This window comes from Caretta caretta, chromosome 11 (genome assembly GCF_965140235.1).
Source record: "Caretta caretta isolate rCarCar2 chromosome 11, rCarCar1.hap1, whole genome shotgun sequence".
Lineage (NCBI taxonomy): Eukaryota > Metazoa > Chordata > Testudines > Cheloniidae > Caretta > Caretta caretta.
In genome coordinates this window covers 12,205,865-12,228,640 of record NC_134216.1, presented here as the reverse complement: position 1 = coordinate 12,228,640, position 22,776 = coordinate 12,205,865, and the positions used below count along the sequence as shown (strand labels likewise).

The window sequence follows — 22,776 nt, the reverse complement described above, 5'->3', positions numbered from 1 at the left end:
TTTCCACCTATGGAATGCTCTCTGGTGATTTGCTGCCTTCTCAGGGCATGCCAGATTTCTAGCCAGTCCTTTTTTCCTGTAGAACCCACTGCGGCTGGAACATTAGACTGGGAGAGTTTGCAACAAAAACAATATGCAGCATTCTGGATTTTTGAGTACATAAGCCATGGCCTCTCCACTTTGTCACCATTGGGGATTTCATGCCAATAATGTGTTGAATGGAAACTTCTATATTCATTGTCTTTGAGGAACATGAAGTTTTTCACTTGCTGTGGCGTATGCAGTACAAGGAAGTCCCTCAGGCTACTGCTCAAGTGGGTCCACAATCCTGGATCATCTAGACTTAAGGAACTAAACTCAGCAGCAGCTGCTTCTTGTGCCTCCACCACACTCTTCTCTGATCTACACTTTTCTTCAGGAATGTGCATGGTTACATCCATTTGAGATGGAGATATGGATGCTGCAGTAGCTGCCAGGTCACCTGCACTCTGACTAACTGGAAGATCAGGCATCTTTTTACCACTCACATCCTCACCGGGGCCGTAAGGCTCACCGTGAACATTTGTGCCTATGTATCTCAAGAGAGCTCCTTTCTGCTTAGATAGAAAAGCTTCCTTTGCTTTCTTTCTTTTTCTGAATGTTGTCCCAGAGGGACGTTTTCTTCTTTCACTCATGACTGCTGTTCTGTGCCAGCTATAGTGGCTCTCAACACTCAGTTGAAGGGGACAAATAAGCAGGCTGATAGCAGGTCCAGAGTGAGGGAAGATATCAGCATCTTAAGGGCCTAACTGGCTCCTACTACTTCAGCTGACTGCCTGTTCTCCTCAAGTGGATTCAGGGAAGCAGCAGGAAACAGGAAGCTCCCTGAGAAGCTGGTGTTTCGGTCAAGGCTCCTGGGGGTGCTAGAGAGGTACATAAGAGGCTCCTCCTCCTCTCTCTCCCTGCAGCTCCTGCTGCTTTGTTATTCCCTCTCACCTTTTTCTCCTGCCTGCCTGTTATGTCTCTTGTACCCTCCTTCCTCCAGCACTCCACCATCTCTCTGCATCTAGAGCAGAGAGAATACATATGCACCAGCAGCAGACATAATTTTCTACACTCTTGGTCCTAGTGGTGCCCCCGCCCCACAGTCTGGGACCTGAGGTGGCCGCCTCAGTTTGCCTCATGGTAAGGCCAGCCCTGCCCATCCAGGGTAGTGGGGCTCGGGCGGGCTCAGGCTTCGGTCTCCCCTCCTGGGGCAATTTTTATTGTCAGAAGGGGGCTGCGGTGCAATGAAGTTTGAGAACCTCTGTTATAGATGCTTGCTTGCTAAAGTTCTGCTATCAGTCTTTGAGAATTAAAGGAAACATTCAGGAGTTGTAAAATGAGAAGCAAGTGAAGAAAAACTGGGGCAAGATTCTTCTGTGTAGTGTAGCTGCTTTGTGTTGGGGTTCCAGTGCAATCTAGTCCTGAAGCCCAGCGCAAGGGGATCCTTCAGTTGTATAGTGCCAGCATGAGTGCTCTATGCCACTCCTCTCTCTACTCCCAGTACAGCAGGGAAAAGGAGGTGTTGGTAGTCAGAGGAAACAGAGCATGGCCTGGACATTCCTACACAATACCAGTTCCTGGGAATGGGTTCAGCTCCCTCTGGCCATTCACAACAGATGGAAGTTAACACTAAAGCTGCTCTAAGCCAGCACAGTGGGACTGGCCTTGCACATGCCAGCAGCAGGACTGGGAAGACCAAATGTGAGCTTTACACCTTGTTCCCCTCTGGTTAGAATGCTGTGCAGCCAAGGATCTGGCTCTTTATCTTTAAATTAAGACCATCTGACTTGGATCATGTCACCTGGTGATTTTTACAGTCAGTGGAATATATATTGGACTAAAGGGGTAGCAAACGTCTACAGGGTTTTAAATAATATGAGAAATGGGGAACTCTTGGAGTTGGATTTTATTTGATTCTCCAAACATATGAAGGTCCAGTTTAAATTAAATTATCAATTTCTGCTCTAGTTTACACACACGTGGAATACACCTGACTTGATTAGGCTTGCACAGGAGAGACTAAGAGCAGAACTTTGTGTCGTGAAAGTGGTTTGAAAATTATCCTCCCATGCTATGATTTCAAGACTGCTAAATGCCAACAATGTTCTGATGGCCTGGATGTTAGATGGATGCAATTAATGATGATGATTTAGAAAGGGTCTGCTCCTGTGAGTATATGTTCCATTGACTTCAATGGTTCTGGATCAAACCCCAAGTCACTGGAAAAGTTCAATTTGGCTGATTACCTTTAACCCATTTATGAAATACACCTATGAAAACGTTCTTAAAGAAATCCAATCAGAACAACAGTAAATGAAGGCTGATCTTCAAATATTATTGTTGCTTTGAAATTTGCATGAAGCAGTCTAATTGATCATGGTACTGCCCATCTAACTATTCCATACTCATCACAGTAATAACTGAGCATATAAAGCACCTACTGAATTCTAATCCTGCCTGTAAAACTGACTTACAGTGCAATATTGGGCAAGTCACTTAACCTCTCTATGCCTTGGCTTAGCCATAGTTACAATGGGGAGAACAATACTTAGTGACAGTCTTGCCACTAAAACATCAACATTTGCAACATTGCAAATACGGTCAGTCAGGCTGTATAGTTTTCTCTGCAGTTAAAACCAGGAATAAGTGTGGTACCCCAGACTTTATGTCAGAGTGTAGTAATTGTTAATGGTAATCACTGTATTCATCAGGAGTCTAATGAGGATTAGAGAAGAACAGCCATACTGGGTCAGACCAATGATCCATCTAGCCCACTATCCTGTCTTCTGACGGTGGCCAGTGCCAGATGCTTCAGAGGGAAGGATTAATTAATTGATCTTTGTACCCTGCTCTGAACATGTTAAGTACTAAGTACTAATACTACTGAATGAATACTGAGATCATTACTCAAAGCTTTTCGCCACAATCCTGTCTGAGGCTGTGCTGAGTGGTGCCATGACTGTATGAACCCAAAGAGATATTACAATTCTGTACATCAAGGTGGTGCAGAGGGAACATGATCACTGCTACACACCTTCAAAGGTACATAAAACTCTAGTGGCTGATGGGGGCAGTGGCAAATGATAAGCAGTACTCTTCTATAATATTCCAAGACCTGATACGCTGGCTGAGAGGGGACGGTAGGGAGTGGGAATATGCAAAAGCTACTTCTAGGAAGAACAGGGTCCTAATTTTAAAGCATTCTGGGAAGTGGGAGGGTTTGAATAATATTTATTAAACCCATTTTTATCCCCATGCCCTCAGCAGGGGACCAGTCCTGCAGGATGCTGAATGCTTCCTATGACATCAATGGGAAATGAGGGCACTTAGCTCCTCCCAGGACGAGGCCCCCTGAAAGTTCTTAGGATGCTACTGAATAATAGCTTTGCATTTGCATGTGCCGCTAAGGATTTGAGCTGAAGAATGATCACTCATAAACTAGTTAAGTGAACTCTAGTCTACATCTAAAATGAGTAAATGACTAGCCAATATACACTTAAGTGGTCCAATTTTTATTTATTCATCTGACATCCCTTGCCACAGTACTGATCCTAATGAATGTACCTGGTACACAAGTGGAAGAGTACTATTTATTTCCAAATGAACTTAACAGAAATTCAGCATTAGTTACTGAAAAGGTCCCATCCTGTCAGTCCTTCACCTCAGAATAGTGAGTGAAGGCCACACATCTCCTCTCTCATCTAGACTGGTACTCATATTGCCTGAAAAGATGCTCATTTTTTGACAGAACAAATAGAATGGAAAGCAAATTGCCATTAAAAAACTATTGCCAAGTTGTTTTATTTCATCATCTGTGACAAAGCAGGGATGGAAGCAAAAGGGGAATCCTTTTTCTACAGATTTACTGTGCAATCACTAGAGGATGTTTGCTAGACAAGCAATTGTCGTGTACTAAATAAGAGGCTGTTAGGGATATAAAGTGTGGTTCAAAAATTCATACACATTAACTAAACTCTCAAAGCTATGTAGGGGAACACTGCACTCTATGATCTATCCAAACTGTGTGCTGAGACATTTATTTCACCAGCAGAGTAGTGAAGCACTAGAATAGGTTACCTAGGGAGGTGGTGGAATCTCCATCCTTAGAGGTTTTTAAGGCCTGGTTTGACAAAGCCCAGGCTGGGATGATTTAGTTGGGGTTGGTCCTGCCTTGAGCAAGGAGGTTGGACTAGATGACCTCCTGAGCTTTCTTCCAATGCTAATCTTCTATGATTCTGTGAAGACTGAATAATTGCTAGAAGATCTAGCTTACTGAAAACAAAGACATCTCTATCTCTAGGTTTTGGAGAATGGAAGACCTTTTTCTTTTGGACAGTAACTCCAGACAATAACTCCAGAATTGGAATATCTACTCACTAATAGGTAAGAGGAACTCCAGACAGCATTGGCCACTTATGCCTAATAAACCAATAAGAAACAGAGAAGGCTCTGAGGTGACACTATTGAGATTTAAGCTTGGGAGTGATAAACATTAAGCATATTTTATTACTTGATGGAATGACTGAAGGAGCTGTGAAGATCCTTGGTGATGCTTTGAATTTTAATCTTTTAATTACTGAACTGTCGGTTGTTGGCAAAGGCTAACTCTTTACTTGGGATTTGTATGGGACAGATCTGCTTGTGTGGTACATATTTCATATTATGCTTTTATTTTGCATTTTAACAAAGTGTCATGGCTGAAGTCACATGGCAGTAAATAAGAACTTGACTTGATTATACTATTCCTCTTCCTTACTATTTGCAAGTTTCTTTTATTTTATGAGACGCAGTGAGAATGCTTCTTGTAAATAAAGGCATAAAATGGAATATATAGCCTTATTTGGTGTGCCTTTGAAACACTCTGCAAGAGAGAGAGAAAGCTGCCAGCGGCGTAATGGGAACTATCAGTTGCCCTGAAGCGATCAGGAAAACCGAGTGGTAGGGGCAGTGTATAAATATAATCCTTCAAAGATTCTTAGTCTTAAAGCTGGAGAATAATGGATTATAAACTACCTCATACAGCTTAGCACTCTTCTGTAAATGGGCTAAAGAGACACTATGTATCACCTGGAGGATCCAATACATCCGGGGACTGTATACAATCAGGCAGGTGCCATATTGGCAGTACCTTATGCTCCACGCAAGAGCTATAGGTTTGGGCATGATCTGCTTCTCCAGCCAGTGAAAACCAAAGATATTATAATGTTGAAGTACTTGCCTATGAGGGGAGAGTGCTTCCTCCTTCCACCTGCACTTCTCCTGCCAGCCAGCTTTATATCTACATTGAATTTTAATGACACTTTCTCTGCACCATCCTGACAAATTAAGTGTAACAGCGTGTTAAACTAAACATCCCACAACCTATCTGACCACTCCAGCCAACCACAGTGAATTATCAAGTGTTGGGTTGGCTACAAAGATGAGTCTTGCACTGGGCTCTGAAAGCCAGTAAACTCCAGCTCATGCAGACCAATGGATGTAGTAAGTTCTAGACCCAGGTGCCTTCCACTAAGGACACCCAACTTCAAGTCCCCAGAATGTGCATATAGGAATGGCGAGCAACAGGACTTCAGCTGATTTCTGATATCTTGTTAGTATATTCAAGGAGAGGTGGTTCCTCAGGGTGGCCCAGTGTCAAATAATAGGGCTTTATAGATTAGCATCGTGCCTAGTCACTACAGTGCTGGACACATTATGAATGTGACAGATCATAAAGAAACAGGTGGCATTGCGGTTCATGGGACACAAATACATCTCCTCACACTTACTCACACCACTAAAAAGGTTGGAAGGTGCATTCTGCATGAGCTACCTCAGATTCAAGAACACCTCAGGGATCCAAAAATACTGCAATTTTGCAAGCCTGTTAGACAATTGGTGGACACTCTCCACCAAAGGATCAGCAGTCACAAATCTCCTCTCCCCTGCCCAATTTCTCAAGTTGCTCCCTCTGCCAATCAGCACCACCTTAAGATTTTTTTCTGGACTGAGCATCAGTTGGCTCAGTCTCATCCAAGGATCTATTTGAGAAAGCCAGATATCTACTTTATGAGAAGGAGATCTATAGCTGAAGGTTATCACCAAATGGATGGCAATGCATCCCCATATCCATTGCAATTTCCCCAAGCAGTTTCATATTTACACTGAACAGGAGATGCAAGAGAAATGAACCACACCAGCGGGGATGGACAGCTACCCCCCACTACCCACTGAGCCACTAAACAACAATCCTATCCACTCCACAAGATCCTACAGATGTGTCAGCTACACATTAAACATTTCATACCAGTGGCCGCTAATAAATGTAATGAAATCAACATGGACACCTGGCCTCTGTCCAGAGGCAGATAGTGAACCAAGGAACCTTGTCTCTGTTAATATATCTGGGCATAAAGCTAGGATAACATATCTATGAAGTCAGAAAAATCCAGGTAAGCCTGGCGCTGTGTCCAGCATGCCCTTCTCAAAAACAGTCCTCAAACAATGAGAACTGAGACAGGGCCACCACTGTCCAAGTCACTATCACCTAGTGATTTGCTTCCTAGCCAGAGACCAAAGCTTGTTTGTAACTGGTTGACATCCTGCCCTTCTCCCACTTACCCTTCAGCAGCCATAAAAGGCATGGTTCCCTCTTGTATCCAGTAGCTGCTCCCAGCTGACTCAGGGCTTCTGTACATGAAAGGAAACTATCTGCAAATAAAGTATCTTTGTCTCCTGGTTTGCTGCTGTGTTCCCTGAGAAGCAGCCAAACTAATCACATTTCAATCAAAGGAGCAACATTGGCAATGAGCTGGGAGAAGAGCAAACATATATCATTCTCACTGTTGAAGGGGTATGCGAGTATTTCCTATAGGAAGGATTGAGTGGTTTCATGGGAAGGGAATAATGGCTGCAAAATAAAGAAGTGCCAATAGGCCACATTTTGACATCTGGCAGGGTAACCTGCCACAAAAGTGTCTGAAAATATAAGCTGCAAGTTTGAGGCATCATGCATAGACCATTTAGACAACTTTTTTGATGGACTCTGACATCACTCTGCCTTACATGGTGCATTTCAATCTCCAAATAGATATTTTAATTAATCTGTATATTTATTAGTTTGTTAGTGACAGAATTCAGACCTAAACTATACCTTGCTAAGCAAGATCTATACCAGGGGCAGGCAAATTTTTTGGCCCGAGGGCCACATCGGGTTTCCAAAATTGTATGAAGGGCCGGTTAGGGGAGGCTGTGCCTCCCCAGACAGCCAGGCATGGCATGGCCACTGCCCCCTATCCGACCCCCCCTGCTTCTTTCCCCCTAACGCCCCCCCCCGGGACTTCTGCCCCATCCAACCCCCCTGTTCCCTGATGGCCTCCCGGGACCCCTGCCCCATCCACCACCACCCCCCACTCTCTGTCCCCTGACCGCCCCCGCTTCCCCATCCAACCCTTCCTCTCATTCCTGACTGCCCCCCGCAGCCCCTACCCCATCCAACCACCCCTTCTCCCTGACCACCAACAGACCCCCCACCCCAACTGCCCCCCACAGCCCCATCAAACCCCTCTCCTTCCTGACTGCCCCCCATGGGACCCCTGTCCCATGCAACCATCCCTTCTCCCTGTCTCCTGACTGCCCCCGGAATCCCCACCCCTGACTGTCCCCCGCCGCCCCATCCAACCCCTCCTCCCGTTCCTGACGGGCCCCTCGGGACCTCTGACCGCCCTGACCCCTATCCACACCCCTGGCCCCTGACCACCACCACCCCGAACTCCCCTGCCCTCTATCCAACCCCCCACACTCCCTGCCCCCTTACCGCGCTGCCTGGAGCGCCAGTGGCTGGCAGCACGACTGCACCAGGGCAGGCAGCCACACAGTGCAGCACAGAGCACTGAATCAGGCCGGGCTCTGCAGCTGCGCTGCCCCGGGAGCTCACAGCCCCGCCGCCCAGAGCATTGCGCCGGTGGTGCCGTGAGCTGAGGCTGCGGGGGAGGGGGTCAGCAGGGGAGGGGCCGGGGGCTAGCCTCCCGGGCCAGGAGCTCAGGGGCCGAGCAGGAGGGTCCTGCAGGCCAGATGTGGCCCGCGGGCTGTAGTTTGCCCACCTCTGATCTATAGGAATGATCCTAAAAAATACTGATCAATTTTGCAAATCATATCCCCAAATCTTTTTTCCCTGTGTACATTTTTATCTCGCATTTCTGAGTCTGTTTAGAGGGTAATTTCATTCACTGAGTTATGATGCATTTATCTTGAACACTATAGATGTTTAAAGCACAAAATGATTCATCTCTTCCTCCCCATTTTATAAGCAGAGTAAAAAGATGCCTCTAACAGTAAGTGTGTGCCAAGACAGAAACTCATCTGTCATTAAGTTGCTGCTTCCTAGACAATAACTACTCATTATAACGAAAATTTGGAAAGATTGCTGCCAATGGAACACTACAAAGCTTTGCAGTGATGCATTCTAAAATGATTCTGCTCATGTGAAATTTATTTTTCACAAATGTAGCAGTTATAATACACACCAAGGCCCCAGACCCACTCTCGTTGAAGACAATGACAAAATTCCCCATTGACTGGAAGAGGAGGAGACTAGAGGACTGAATGGGTTTCACTAATAAGCCAAAGCCTGCTTGCTTTACCCCACGCATAGTCCTATGGAGTTCAGCAGGATTGTTCACCAGAGTAAGGGAGACAGTACTTGACCCAAAATACTGAAAAAAGGTGTCTCTCACATTTATTTGGACTAGTCTTCCTTAGGCTACTCACAAATCCACTTTGGAATGTAGCACAATCTGTGACATATGGGTGAATGAAGGTTACTATACAAACTTTAATATTTACTTGATTTTTACATGTTTTCATAGAATCATAGAATATCAGGGTTGGAAGGGACCTCAGGAAGTCATCTCGTCCAACCCCCTGCCCAAAGCAGGACCAATCCCCAACTTTTTTTTTTGTTTTACTTTGTCACAACGGATTTCAGCCATTTTTGGATTTCAGCCATTTTCCAGTATACACTAGTATTGAAACTCAGTACTCATTCAATCACATAAGGATGCTTTACTATGCAGCTTACAGATTTCATTATCATGCAGCATACATATTTTGACATATAATGTAAGAGAAGTTCCTTAAATTAAGCATCTCTTGTAAATAATTATGGCCTTAACGCTGTTGTGAATATCTTGATTTTAAATAAAAGCTGAGCAAAAGTAACGTTTTTCACCTTAGTAGGTAAAAACGCTGCCCACAAAATGCTCAAGCTGGGTAAGAAATGTATCTATTTGCAAGGGAGCACTATGCTCACAATTCTCTCTGTTTTTAGTGCCGAACTGGGCATACATGAGAACATCACAGGCACTGCTAGCATGTCCCAATAGTTCTCAGTTCCTGCCTTCCTCACACACTTATGAGAGCTTCCTCCCTCAACCTCTTCTTTGTGTTTCACTCTAAAGGGATGACTTAAAAACAAAAAAGGACTTTAACATGCCATATCAGGATTAGAACCTACAGCCCCTTCACTCACAGCAGGCACCATATTAGCAGCACACAACCTTAGCCAGTAGCCTTCCCCTTAACATACCACATAGTTGGAAGTGAGCAGACTCCTGCAATGTTCTTCATGCTTGTGTACAGAAGGGCAGCTATTAGCATGGAACTCTTGTGATTATTGTTAGTTATCATATTCTTATAGCTACTCCCCCTAAGAAAATGAAGGCAACTTATCTGTAACCAAAGTTCTTCAAAATGAACCTCTGCATATCTGAAGGTTACTGACTTTTAATTGAAGTTCTTTGACATGGACTCTGCACATTTACACTCATAGGATGTGCTGCTGGTACAGTTTGATCAACGGGCTGTCACTGCAGGCACCTGGATCCCACAAGTTGGGATATGCAGTGATCACTCAAAAAAGAAGATTGTGCTCTACTGTGAAGAGCCCAAACTCTGTCGAACATTATAGTATTATTTCCATAAGGCAAGCTGGAAAATGGTGCAATTCAAAACTATTCCACCCAGGCCTTTTCTTTTAACCTTGTCACCCACTTTTTCTCGATTACCTATCTTTTTCTAAAGCATATACTGTAGCTGTGCTAACCAACTGTCTACTTCCAAAAGCTATTAACCTTCAAAACATTTTATCAAAGGTCTCTTGTTATAAGTTACATTATCAATGGTGGCATCTGACATGAAGAACTCTACGAAAGATAGCTGAAAAGTACTGAACGGTGAAATAGGATAGTACTGTACATCTAGCATATGTAATAATACTAGGTGGTAACAAATATCCTCCAGATGAGTCACCATACACATTTAATGGCTACAAAGTGATCTAGCCATAACATGTATTAGTCATTCGGACTTCCATTTCACCGCTCTAACATATGACATTACCTGCTGAACATCCTGCTGGAAAACACAGAGCTGCAGCCTTTGATGTAATCGGACTTTTCTGTGCTGCCAGATGCTTTCTAGGCGCCGCTGGTGATGCAAGACTTCATGTACCACATCCAAGACCTGGTGGACAGCCTTGGAATAATTAGCAGTAGCAGTGAGGGATTCAGAGTTTCCAGGGCTCAAGGGACGCTGCAGGACATCCAGCAAAGCCTTCCCATCCTGGCTTACCTGAAAGAAATAGATTGAGTCTCGAGGGGACAACTTCATTGGTGCTGATAACATAACATCTGACAGCTTGCAGCAAGAATAGTCTCATCCTCCCAATTCTTCCCTGCCCCCCCTACCCCTCCACCCACACCCCAATAAATGGCTCTGTTAGAAGGAAAAGACAGGAAACCTTGAGCAATTTTTTTTTTTTACTTTTACTTATGTATTAATCACCTGCCTCAGTTTCACAGTGGACCTACTGTGCTGCTCAGTAGGACCTTAGGCACTGAAGTGACAGGTCCATATAAAGCCACAGATACCAAGGTAGATACTGAACTACTGCATGGTTTGCAGACATTTGGAAATTAATTGAGAAATAATGTTGTGTTATGAGCGGTGTTTAGAGGCAGGAGACATATAGACACATTCTGGTGAGGAGGTGGCATTTTCAGAAATACACAGATGATTAAAACATTCACAGTTGGTATGGTAAGAGAGAGTCATTTCTTTGTGAGCTTATGACATATGAATGCAAATTCCAAAAGGTGAAATCCATGCTCTCCTTCATTCAGTAAGAGAAGAGAAAATAAATTAGTAAGTGGTAGTACTAACCTTCTCCAAAGTATCTTTCCTTCCCCAGGAATAGTTCAGAGAAAACTACAGGCCTACATTTTCAATGGGCCCAAGAAACCTGCATGCAAATGTTGCAAGTGTAATCATTTTCACATATGAAACTCTGCCTTTACACACACAAAGGGTTTCTGTGCATGCAAAAGAATGCATCCAAATTGTATTTCTTGTGTATTTCATGGGACCCATTGAAAATTTCAGCCATAAAATGCAAAATGTAAATGAACTACAACTATCTTAATTTAACAAATGTGGGGTGTTGGTGTCTTGTAAGAGGGGATTTGAGAAATACATGGATTGTCAATGTGTGGCTCTGATATCAGTTACTAATATAAAGCACTCTATAAGTACTAAACAGAGCTGTGGACACAATGCAAATTCAGTTTTATAGAGGCTTTTGAGATTTCTAAATATATTTTCATTCCAATTAGGAACAAAGCCTGAACATTCCAAGATTCTTCACATAAGAACATTCCAGGAAAAAAATTATTTCAGATCAGATTTTCATTGCAATTTAGATGTCTTAAAAATTATATTCTATATAACACAATTAAAAAAAATTCTAATCAAAAAGTCATTTCAAGAGGAACAAAACAAAAGTTTAGTTGTGAAAATGTTAGAAGAAGATGGTCCAACATGTTGGAACCTTTTTATTCCCTTTTTTTAGTTCCGTAAATAAATTTAGGCAAAATTGACATGATTTTGCAAAACATTTAGATTTCAAAAGAAAATGGTTCTCTCAAAGTTTTTCTGATCATTTCTACTACTGAGTATTATCAGTACATCTCAGAATATTTCTCAAAAATGGGTCAGTGTCATTATCCCTATTTTACAGATAGGGATATTGATGTATTGAGAAATTAAGTGACTTGTCCATAGTGATACAATAAGGCTGTCACAGACACTCCTGATTCCCAGTCCCAAGCACTTTCCACAGATCATGCTGCTTCCTAATCAGTTACGGGAGAATATATCTGAAATAACTCTAGTGAAATCAATGGCATTATTTTAGATTGATACTGGTTTTACTGGGAACAGAAGGTCACCGATGATTGTAAAATAGGCTAGGGCAAGTCTCTGCAGTTTTATAACCGGTGACAGGGTCGGGTCAGATATATTAGCCCCAGGTTAAGTAGGTCCCTTTTCCCTGGGTAAGGTAACAGGGACGGTTACAGAACAATCAGGAACCTTCTGGAGACAATTAAGACAGGCTGATTAGAACACCTGCAGCCAATCAAGAAGCTGCTAGAATCAATTAAGGCAGGGCACCTGAGTTTTAAAAAGGAGCTCACTTCAGTTTGTGGTGTGCGTGTGAGGAGCTGGGAGCAAGAGGCACTAGGAGCTGAGAGTGAGAATGGGGACTGTTGGAGGACTGAGGAGTACAAGCATTATCAGACACCAGGAGGAAGGTCCTATGGTGAGGATAAAGAAGGTGTTGGGAGGAGGCCATGGGGAAGTAGCCCAGGGAGTTTTAGCTGTTGCACAGCTGTTCCAGGAGGCACTCTAGACAGCTGCATTCCACAGGGCCCTGGGCTGGAACCCGGAGTAGAGGGCGGGTCTGGGTTCCCCCCAAATCCTCCCAACTCCTTGTCAGACACAGGAGGAGTCGACCTGGACTGTGAATTCAGAAAAACGGCCAAGCTGAGGGCTGCCGTGAAGCTCCAAGGCGAGCAAATCTGCCAATAAGTGCAAGACCAACCAAGATAGAGCAGGAACTTTGTCACAAAACACAAAGGACAGTTTTGAACTAGACTTGGAAATGATTAGGGAGCTGTGCGTAAGTGTGTGGGGGGGTATACTCAAATTCCTTTGTTCATGAAAATGGGCAGGAGCAATCTGTACATGCTGGAACCAGGGGAGCTGCAGCCTGCTGGGGACACAGATGATGGAGTTGCAATAGGGATGGCAAAAGGAAATGATGATACAGATGAGGATTTCAGCAGAGAAAGTTGAGCCAGAGGTATATACAAATAATGTTGTCAAAGTGGGGATAATCAGGTGGACCATACGTTGCTGTTAGTGGCCTTACGTTTTACAATAGATCTGATCCTGCTCTTACACCTGTTGTAATTATACTGATTTCAGTTTAGTTACTTTTGATTTATACAAGTGTTAGTGAGAACAAAGTCAGTCCAAACAGAGAAGACTCAAGAACCTTTTCTGAAAGAAGATGCAGAACACATGCAACCAGATAAGATATTCACTAGATTCACTTGTAAGTGCATAGGTGATAACGGCATTTATGGACATGCTCTATTCCGGAGAACATTTCTGGAAATGTTCTGTCACAGTTCAGGGCTAGCTTCTCCTTTGGCCCATCTCAGGCTCTGCAAATGCAGTCCCCTAAAGTGTTAGGCAACTAGCCTTCACCCGTCCCAAAATTCTCACTCTTTAAATTGGATCCTGGGGGACAGTACCCTGTGTACTAGCCATGAGTGCTCATGCAGACCCAGCTAAATTCAACTGTCCTATAAGATTTCTCTTTAGGGGCTGTGATCAATGTGCACATACAGTAAACCAAACAAAGTAATGTTTAATCTCAACAGCAGGAACACAGTGTAACAGGAAAAAGGGTTTCTTACACAACCGTCTACTTGCATCTGTCTTACCTAAAGCTTAGGTAGATCTAGCTTACCCCAGTACCCAACCCTCTGAGTCTCAGGGGACAGTCTGCTCACCTGTAATCTCGGCCCCTCTCCCTCTCTCTCTCTCCAGTGCATCAGAGACTCAGGTTTGTATCTACTTCAAAGGCCTTTGTTTCAGCTTCCCACCTGAAGGTCCCCTGAGGTTACAAGCTGGCCCTTTGCCCAGTGGGACCAACCGATATTTACCTCCCATAAGGTCAGAGCTAAACTTCAAAGGGAATGATGCCTGTATTGTCCCATTAAGTATCAGTCTTTGTCTGCTTTCCTGCCTATCTGCCCACCTATTCCTGCTGGAATTAACCCTCTTGGTAATTATATAACAAACAATAATAGTCAAACAGAGGTACACATAATATTCATAAAATATTACAGGAGTTTTTCCAAATCCTTCATACCTTCTATGGCTCATCGACGTTTGTTCGATTCAAAATTTCCTATTCCAGAAGTGTTTCTTTTATGAATGCTATACCACCCCTCAACCAATGGACATGAAAGATCTGTGTACTGAAAGATTTGCTAATGAATTGATTTGAAAAGATAAATGAATAGTTTCACCAGTCTGGGTAGCTAGTTACAGTGCTTTTTCAATCACTTTCAGCTTTCTCCTTATAACTGAAAAATAAGTCATTGAATTTCCTTTCATGTGAATGCTTTGCATTTTTCAAGGATTGTTCAAGGACAGCAGCATTAACATTCCTGCTTAGCAGGTCACATCACAACTTTTAACAAAGCCAATCTATGGGAAATACACTTGAGCACCACTGGTACTCAAGTGCAGAAAATAAGCAAAGGGCCTATGCACTATTTGCATTCCACTTACACCCTACTTTGAAGGCTTAAATTGCATAGACCTCATGCTGTACCTATGCCCAGGAAGAACCTCACCCCCTGTGAATTATACATGAGAACTCTATATATGAACAAGTTAGTCTGATTCATGCTTCTTTCTTGTTTGCATTGAAAATTACAGTCTGGCTCCAGACTCTCCAGCAAGGTGTTACTGTGAAGTTTTAAAATCCCAGATATCCTACCAGTTGGGTCTGCAGCATGCTGAGAGCCTAGCAAGTGACCAGACTAAGGTCCCCTCTGCAGATTAGTGGATATAGCTGAGCTACGTAAGGGAATGGTCTTCACAGCAGATGCATTGTGCCTCTTGGGACAAAGAATGAACAAGACTTGGTGCAATCACATTTAGCAAGATGTTGTACTCATCAACACAAGTTGGGCTTGACTCTAGAATCCTGTATTCTCCTCATCCTTCTCCTTTCCCCAGCAATCAGAACTAACATCAAGAGTAATTAAAAAAAAACAGGTTAAACTAAAGGGGGCATCTCAATTATAGTTCATAGAATACCAGGGTTGGAAGGGACCTCAGGAGGTCATCTAGTCCAATCCCCTGCTCAAAGCAGGACCAATGTGTCTATGACACAACATTCATTGGACATATTGATAGTATAAAATGAACTCCCACTGGCCAGAGAAACCCTGAAAAATTCCTCCTGTGGAGGGGGATATAAAGATGGTGGCTCCTGCACCACCTCCACCACCTCATCCACCAGAGTTGTCCCACCCATTATAAAAGGTGGAGGGGGCCTCTTGGGGGCTCCATTATTCCCAGTTCTCTGAGGATGGAAGATCTTCTGCCAGAAGCATAAGCTAAAGCTTTCACACCTAGGTAGCTAATAAACCGAACTGATTTCCTGTCAGTCCTTGCTCGCTTCCCCTGCATCCATGATATGTGAGCTTTGCTTGGGTCCAGCAGAAACTGGGCCCCATATGTTTAGGGCCTGAGCAAAAGTGCAGAGAAGTCAAAGTGAGGCTTTCCATAGGCTCTAATGGGCACTGTATGAGGCTTTTGGTGAGCATCTCCAAAAAGCTTCACAATACCTTGTAGCAGAAACTTTCAGCAATATGGTGTCATCTGCATTTTCTCAAAGTAGGCATTCTGACTCCTGAGCACCCTCCATTGCATTAAATATGATGACTGAATTGCAGTTTATATATCTACATACTTTCACTATAGTTAAGGCTAAGGTTTTGTCAGTTATTTTTAGTAAAAGTCACAGACAGGTCACGAACAATAAAGGAAAATTAACGGAGCCTGTGACCTGTCTGTGACATTAGTAAAAATAACGAGGGACAGGGCTAAGTAGGGGAGAGTAATGGAGTCTCATGGATGTGGAAGGGTGACTGACAGGCCAAAACCCCTGCCATGGCTGGGGGCACACCCCCGGCACCAGCGACCGCAGCGGGGGTACAGCCACGGGGGGCACACAGTCCCCGCTCCAGAATTGGTTGCAGCTGCAGGACAGGGGCGCACAGCCTAGCTCCAGCTCATGCCAAGCCCAGGCAGCAGCCATGGGGGATGGTGCACAGCTCTGGGAAGCCACGAAGGGAGCACACGACCCCCACTGCAGCCACTGGGCAGCAGCACACGGGCCCAGCTGCAGCCCCTGGCAGAAGCCAGGGGGCTGGGGTGCAGTGGGGGGTGCAGTCACTGGGGGCGCACAGCCCCCACTCTGGAGCTAGCTGCAGAACAGGGGTGCGCGGCCCAGCTGCCACCCCCACCAAGGCGTGGCAGCAGCAGGGAGGGGAGGGACTGCGCACAGCCCTGGGATGCCACAAGAGGGGCACACGGCTCCTGCTGCAGCCTCCAGGCTTGGGCACAGTGGGAGGGGTATAGCCATGGGGGCGTGCACAGCCCCTGCTCTGGAGCTGGCCACAGCTGCAGGACAGTGGCGCGCAGCCTGGCTGCAGCCCCCTGCAAGGCAGCAGGGTCCTGGTTCCAGGCATCCAGCCCCAGTTGCAGCAGGGCAGGGGTGCATAGTCCCGCCTCCAGCCCCGGCTTCAGCTGCTGACAGCTGAAGTGGAAGAAATCACAGAGGTCCAGTAAAGTCATGGAATCTGTGACTGCCGTGACCTCTGCAACTAAATCGTAGCCTTAACTATAGCATATTTGTTTTTTATACAGCACTCATCCCTGTGGTATCTGAGCACCTTCCAGTTGTGCATTAAATCATGTGACTACACATCTGTCAGATGCTGTTTGTTCTCTCACTCTCTCCCCAGAGGAAGACACTCATGCAGTGGAGCACTCTGTTTTGATAGTGTGTCTTTTTTTGTTTTCATACGGAGACACAAACACACACATGCATGCACACCACTTTTGCTCTGTGTAGAGCATTAGAGAAGGCAGGTCAAAGAAATGTGCCTTGCACTTGGAGCGGAGAGGTTTGTGACAGTCCTTATTTTCTGGGGAAGTTCATTCCACAGTCTCGGATAGCCCCCAGAGAAATTTCTATCTCCTGCCCAGACAAGCTTTATTCTTATTGCTGAGAGTTCCACGTTGCCAGAGAAGTGAAGTTGTCAATGATATCTTCATCCCAGAGTTTTAGATGGTCTTTAAGATATGAAAGACCATGGAGCACTTTAAAGATAAAGATTGAGACTTTTAACTTGATTCAATATTCTTTGGGAAGGAAGTGGGGGATAGTTTGATATGTTCTCGGTAGCCCATTTTACTGAGGAGATGGGCTGTGACTCGCGGTAGCGAGTGCCTAACAACAAATCTATAGTACCAAATTCTATTCTCTTACTTAGGGCACAGCAGGATGAGTTTGGGACAGAGCATTAGCCTTTGTTGTGAAGTCTTCAACTGAAAGTTAACTATTATTTATCTTAACACAGATTTGTGGGATTGAATATCAAAGATGGAAATATCAGGGGCACATAATGTAAGATGTAGCAGTGGGCTTTATTTAAGAACCATTTAAGCATACATTATGCAAAGAGACTTTAATATACACATTTCCTTATCTTGATGATATTTAATTGACTATTCTTCGTCTGGTACAGGAAAAGAAAGAAGCTCTTTCTAAACATCTAAAGGAGCTCAGTCCTTCACAATTTATATGATGGAAAAAGTAAGGAGGGTGAGCTAGACCCACCCCTGCTGGTGTACAGAGGGGCAGATTCCACCTTACTGTTCCAGTGAAGGCCACTGCACCGTGGTGGGTCCTTCCCTGGGGAGGGTAGGTGTTAGGAGGCTTATTCCTTCACACACTTACTTCCCTGGTCCTTCTCGCATGAACAGAGAGCAACAATACCCGAAGTCCAAAGGTGCAAACAATTCGATGTTTATTGGGGTGAACTTCCAGCAAGCATGATTCCAGTTTCCTTCCTTAGTGTCCCCCTTCCCAGCTCTGACACCACAGAGCCTTACCTGTGGCCCTGTTCCCATTCCTACCCTTAGCAAAACATGATTCCAATTCCCCACTCCTATTCCCTGTTCCCATTTCCTCCCACCCACCGACCCACTTCCTGATTGACTGCAGACTATATAGTAAAACTTGAGTTCTGCTTAGCTATACCTTAACCAATCATTTTACTGAAATTTAACTAACCAATCCTAACATATTGTAACATGATTATTTAACCAACTATATCCCACCACCTTAATTAGTTTACACCCAGCAAAATTAATTATACAGCAGACAGAAACAATCACAGAACCAAACAGAGACCATGCAAAGTGGGAACTATAATGACAAAACAATACAGAAGTGAGGATTTTACAACTACATCTATAAAGACATGAGGGTTTCTCAGCTGTGTCTATTGATAAGTGAGTTCTTACCAAACAGAAAACTATCAAACTAAACTTCCTTTTACATCCTCTAGGCTCTTCCTTTTCTCTGGAGGTGATAGATTAGATCACCTTTCTAACAGCCCCAGATTGCCTTATTTCAATGTGACTAGTTTGGAATGTGAGGATGTGACCGGTCGCTTCCCAGCTTTTGGCTGCCTCTGCTGCTTAGCCAAAGCCCTTAGCCTAAGAACAGGGCCTTAGACGGTCACGGTAAGAGAAGGCCCTTACACCGGCAGACATTGATTTTGTTTCTTTCTTTTATACCTCTATAACTAGCTAAGTGATAAGAATACACCTAAATTCTTAGAGTATAGCCCTTTACAGACAGGCCTGAATATCTATATCCTAACAATAGGCAGTATTTCAACCATCATCTTCTCCTGGAAGCTCTGGCATGGAAGGGTGGTTTTAAGGTCCATTGGGGGTTGTATACCTGGCAGAGGCTAGAGAGTTGTTGAATCAGTGCATCATCCAGCTCCCTTGGCTACACTGCGTTCCTGGCCTTCACAGGGCACATTTTAACCCTACACTGCCCAACGGAGGAGAAGTGCTCGGCCTCCAGACAGATTTTCTGTTGCCTGGTACCTTGACTGGTCCAGTGACTATCACTACAGTTATTGTACACATTTCTATTAGCCAGTTTGGGAGAGGCTTTTGCAAGCCCTGTAAGGAACTAGGTCCAGCTCTCTTTGGCCAGAAAGATAATCAAGGACAATACAGAGCCTTCTGAGCGTGAGGAAGTGAAGAACAAGAAACAAGAACCTCTGATGAGAAAAAAGAAGCACAAAGCAAATTATGCCATCTGTAGATGCTAAGCATACGGACTACGAGCACTGGTCTGTTTGCAGTGAATTGCACTGAATGTCAGCTGTTTGTGGAGAGTTATTTCCTGCTACAGCCTGGATCAATTCAGGGACAAAAACATAATGAAAATCTTTATAGGATTTTTGCCAAACTGCCATAAGGCAGTTTTTAGTCTTAGCAACCTTGACATCATCCTTTTTACACAAGCTCTTTAGATCTGAGAAAGCTTATTTCCCTACTGAGACCCAGCTTATGCAAATGGATATAACTTTAAGGCACAGTCTTTTACATCTTTTGCTGCGATAAGGACCTGGCATCTCTGTCTTGGGACTTTGATGATACTGAAAAGAGCTGATGGTGTGCAAAGTAAATCAAATTATACCCTTTACCCCCATTAGAATAACTGCACTGGAGCAGGGACTCACTCCCAACGGAAAGCAATTTAGTCAGGGCTACACAGCAACGCCACTACTGTAGGATGCCCAGGAAAGGTAATGAAGCAGCCTATCTCTTGGCCAGCCGGTGAGCTGCCTTGGCTGGTCACAGGTACCCCAGAGGTGTGGGGGTGGCTGCAGTTTGTGCTGTTGCTCCAAATTGACTTACTGCATTGGGGGCCCACTGCCTGGGAGCAAATCTGACCTCCTATGTGAAGTCATGAGTAAAGAGATCACATATCTCTCAAGTACCATTTTAAAGGTTTATTAGCTTTATCCCTACTAAGCAATCATATCAATGAGTCAATGGAAAGTAAAACTGATTTATTCAATTAAAAATAGCTCCAAAATGCATAATTGTATAGATATTATTGCTAAGCAATCTGTTAGCAGTTGTTAAAATTCTTCTCCTGGAAACACTTACCTCTGTGTAGGCCTGGGTCACCTGTTCATACAAAGACTGATGATGATGGATGGCCAGCTCAAGGTCTTGCATTTCTGATGGGAGGCCTCCTTCACTACACATTTTACACCAGGCATCCACACCTGAAAGGAACTGAAACAATTCCAAAAGCAATCAGCAGGGTGTTTCAAACTCACTAGCCAGGAGGTAACAATATTACTATTGCAGTGAACCATTTACAGAGTGCCATAGATGAATGCAGCACTGAGCAGAAGGTGAACGGTGTCAAACTAATAACACAATGCCAGGAGTTTACAGGAGGGAACAAAATGGTACAGACCACATAGGTGATTGTGATCCTTATACACTCAAAACTTTGTAGACCAGCTGGGCCTAAGGGAGGCTTTAGAAGGAGGAGGATTCTGTTTCTCCTGCTTTACAAGTAAAGTGCATGGGCACTTTCAAAATAACTTCAGGAATACCTAAAGGAAGGACCTTTGAATAACAAACAGGAGAAATACAAGCCTGCTTCTAAAATCAACATAAAAATATAGACCGAAAAGAAGCAGTCAGTGCTCTAATTGCATTTAATATTGTCAGAACTCCCCAATTGTTTATGCTTGAGGTCCACACAGGGGTGATTTTACCACCAACAAGCTCAGCACAGCTATTCACCCGGCCCTAACAGCACACACATGAGTAACAGAAAACTCCCATTAAAATCATCTTTGACATTCATTTCAGTGAAAGGAAGATTTTCTAAGTGTTAAAGCAGTTCTCAATCTGAGGCTGGCTCAGGGGAATTGGTAATAGGATACCAAGACTTTCACCTCTCGGTCATCAATATGAATCTGGCCCAGGTCAGTAGCAATCAGTCATCAATACCACCGGATGGTGTTGAGTGGCCTATTTGAAATAAGCGGCTAGTCTCATTCCAGTTGCTAGTGAGCAGATGTCCACATTAAAAAAATAAAAAAACAACCCTCACCCCAATTGATATGAATTAGCACCTTTGTTGGCAGCCTCAGCAGAGAGGCCAGGGATTGAATAGGCTCAGGGGGTGAAACATCTTTTCACTCCTTAAGGGCTCAGGGCTGAGACACCATGACAGAACAATGTGAGCAAGTCCACACTTCTGCTGCCTGTTATATAACAAAAGGACTTTACTCTTCAGGGCTCACATCACTTTTTAAAATGGAGCCTGATCTATTGACATACCTTCTAATGTGCTCAGATGTTGCAGACACCTACCTACCTAATGTCACCTCATTACTCTCTGTTAATATTTCCTCTTCCTCCAGCTTCTTGTTAAACTAGCTCCCCTGTGCTTAAGGATCTTTAAAGCCAACAATAAAAGAACCAGCTAATAATAACAACAGATGCAGTATACCAGAAGCTGAACGCACAATGGCTACAAAACCACCCTCATGATCACAGCTTTATCTGTTCACGAAGTGCTCACCTGTGGCATGTTAGCAAAGCACTCACTTAAAGCATAGAACACACTGAGCTTCAAAGCAAAGAGTTTCTATCCCAATCTCATCTGTAATTAGTGTGTTATTTTTATTATCAGGGTAATTTTATTCACAGTACTGCTTATAGTCAAGGTTTGAAAATGCCTGCATTATAAATCCTTATTTTCAAGACACTGTGATTCAGCGATAAAAATGAATTCTGGGCTAAAACCTGCAACTACTCCCACAAGATACCACTCTGAACAAAAGGAGTGTTATCTGGAGGAAGGGATTGGGGGTCAGGACTCCTGGGTGCTGCTGTGTAGACTTTTGCTGCTGATCTGCAGTACCTATCTAGGTGATATTCACACACACACTGCTGCACACAGCCTAAGTAAACGGAGGCTAGTGCCAAATATATTGGCCTTTGATCAAAAACATGCACCATAGGAAGCATGGTTTGACTCTGCAAGGTTTTTTAGCAACTAAGTAATCAGGTTTTATGCAGGGCTAGTGGCATTCACATTCCCATCTCATGTCAGGGCATGGGGCTGAACTGAATTCCCACTAGGAGAAACCAGCATAGGCTGGGGTTCCTGCCACTGGAACTACATAGTCATCGATCCAATGGCTTCTTTCCTGACTTCTAATCACATTCTCCCTCTCAGACCAGTGCAGAAACCCCCTAATACAAGCTATTCTGCTCATAGTCCCCAGATATCCACACATTCCCACAGTGGGGCTACATAATGAGGAGGGCCTCATGATGGTCCTCTGTACCTAGGTAAATTTCCACTTCTGTGTCTCAGTTTATCCCTCTGTAAAATGGGGATAATAATCCTTACTTGTCTCACAGGGGCATTGTGAGAATTCTTTAATGTCTGTAAAGGGCTTTGAGAGTTGTATGTAATACATTGGCTTCGTGCATTAAATCACATCTCTAGTACTGGCCCTACTGACTATAATAACAACATGCTCTTGAACTCTTGTAATGGAGGCCTGAGTTTTATGGGGTTGAAAAGTCCTGGGTTTGATTCTCCCCGACAGACTGTTGGTATGTCTGGTGCCATCGATCCTGACTCTTTGGTAAAAGATGCTCTAAAAGTGCCGAGTTATTATATAACCACAGCCATGATGCCAAAAACCA

The 22,776-nt window shown here is 44.0% G+C and overlaps 1 protein-coding gene across 6 annotated transcripts in view; it reads right to left on the bottom strand.

The window, feature by feature from the left end:
* KALRN (kalirin RhoGEF kinase) overlaps positions 1 to 22,776 on the bottom strand; it is a 779,108-nt gene that overhangs the window by 385,139 nt on the left and 371,193 nt on the right. For all 6 annotated transcript variants that reach the window (XM_048869043.2, XM_048869046.2, XM_048869044.2 and 3 more), the window contains exons 8-9: positions 20,197 to 20,328; positions 10,402 to 10,632 (exon numbers count right to left, since the gene is read on the bottom strand). In XM_048869043.2, the coding sequence (XP_048725000.2) occupies positions 10,402 to 10,632; positions 20,197 to 20,328 (363 nt within the window). The remainder of the gene's footprint in view (positions 1 to 10,401; positions 10,633 to 20,196; positions 20,329 to 22,776) is intronic.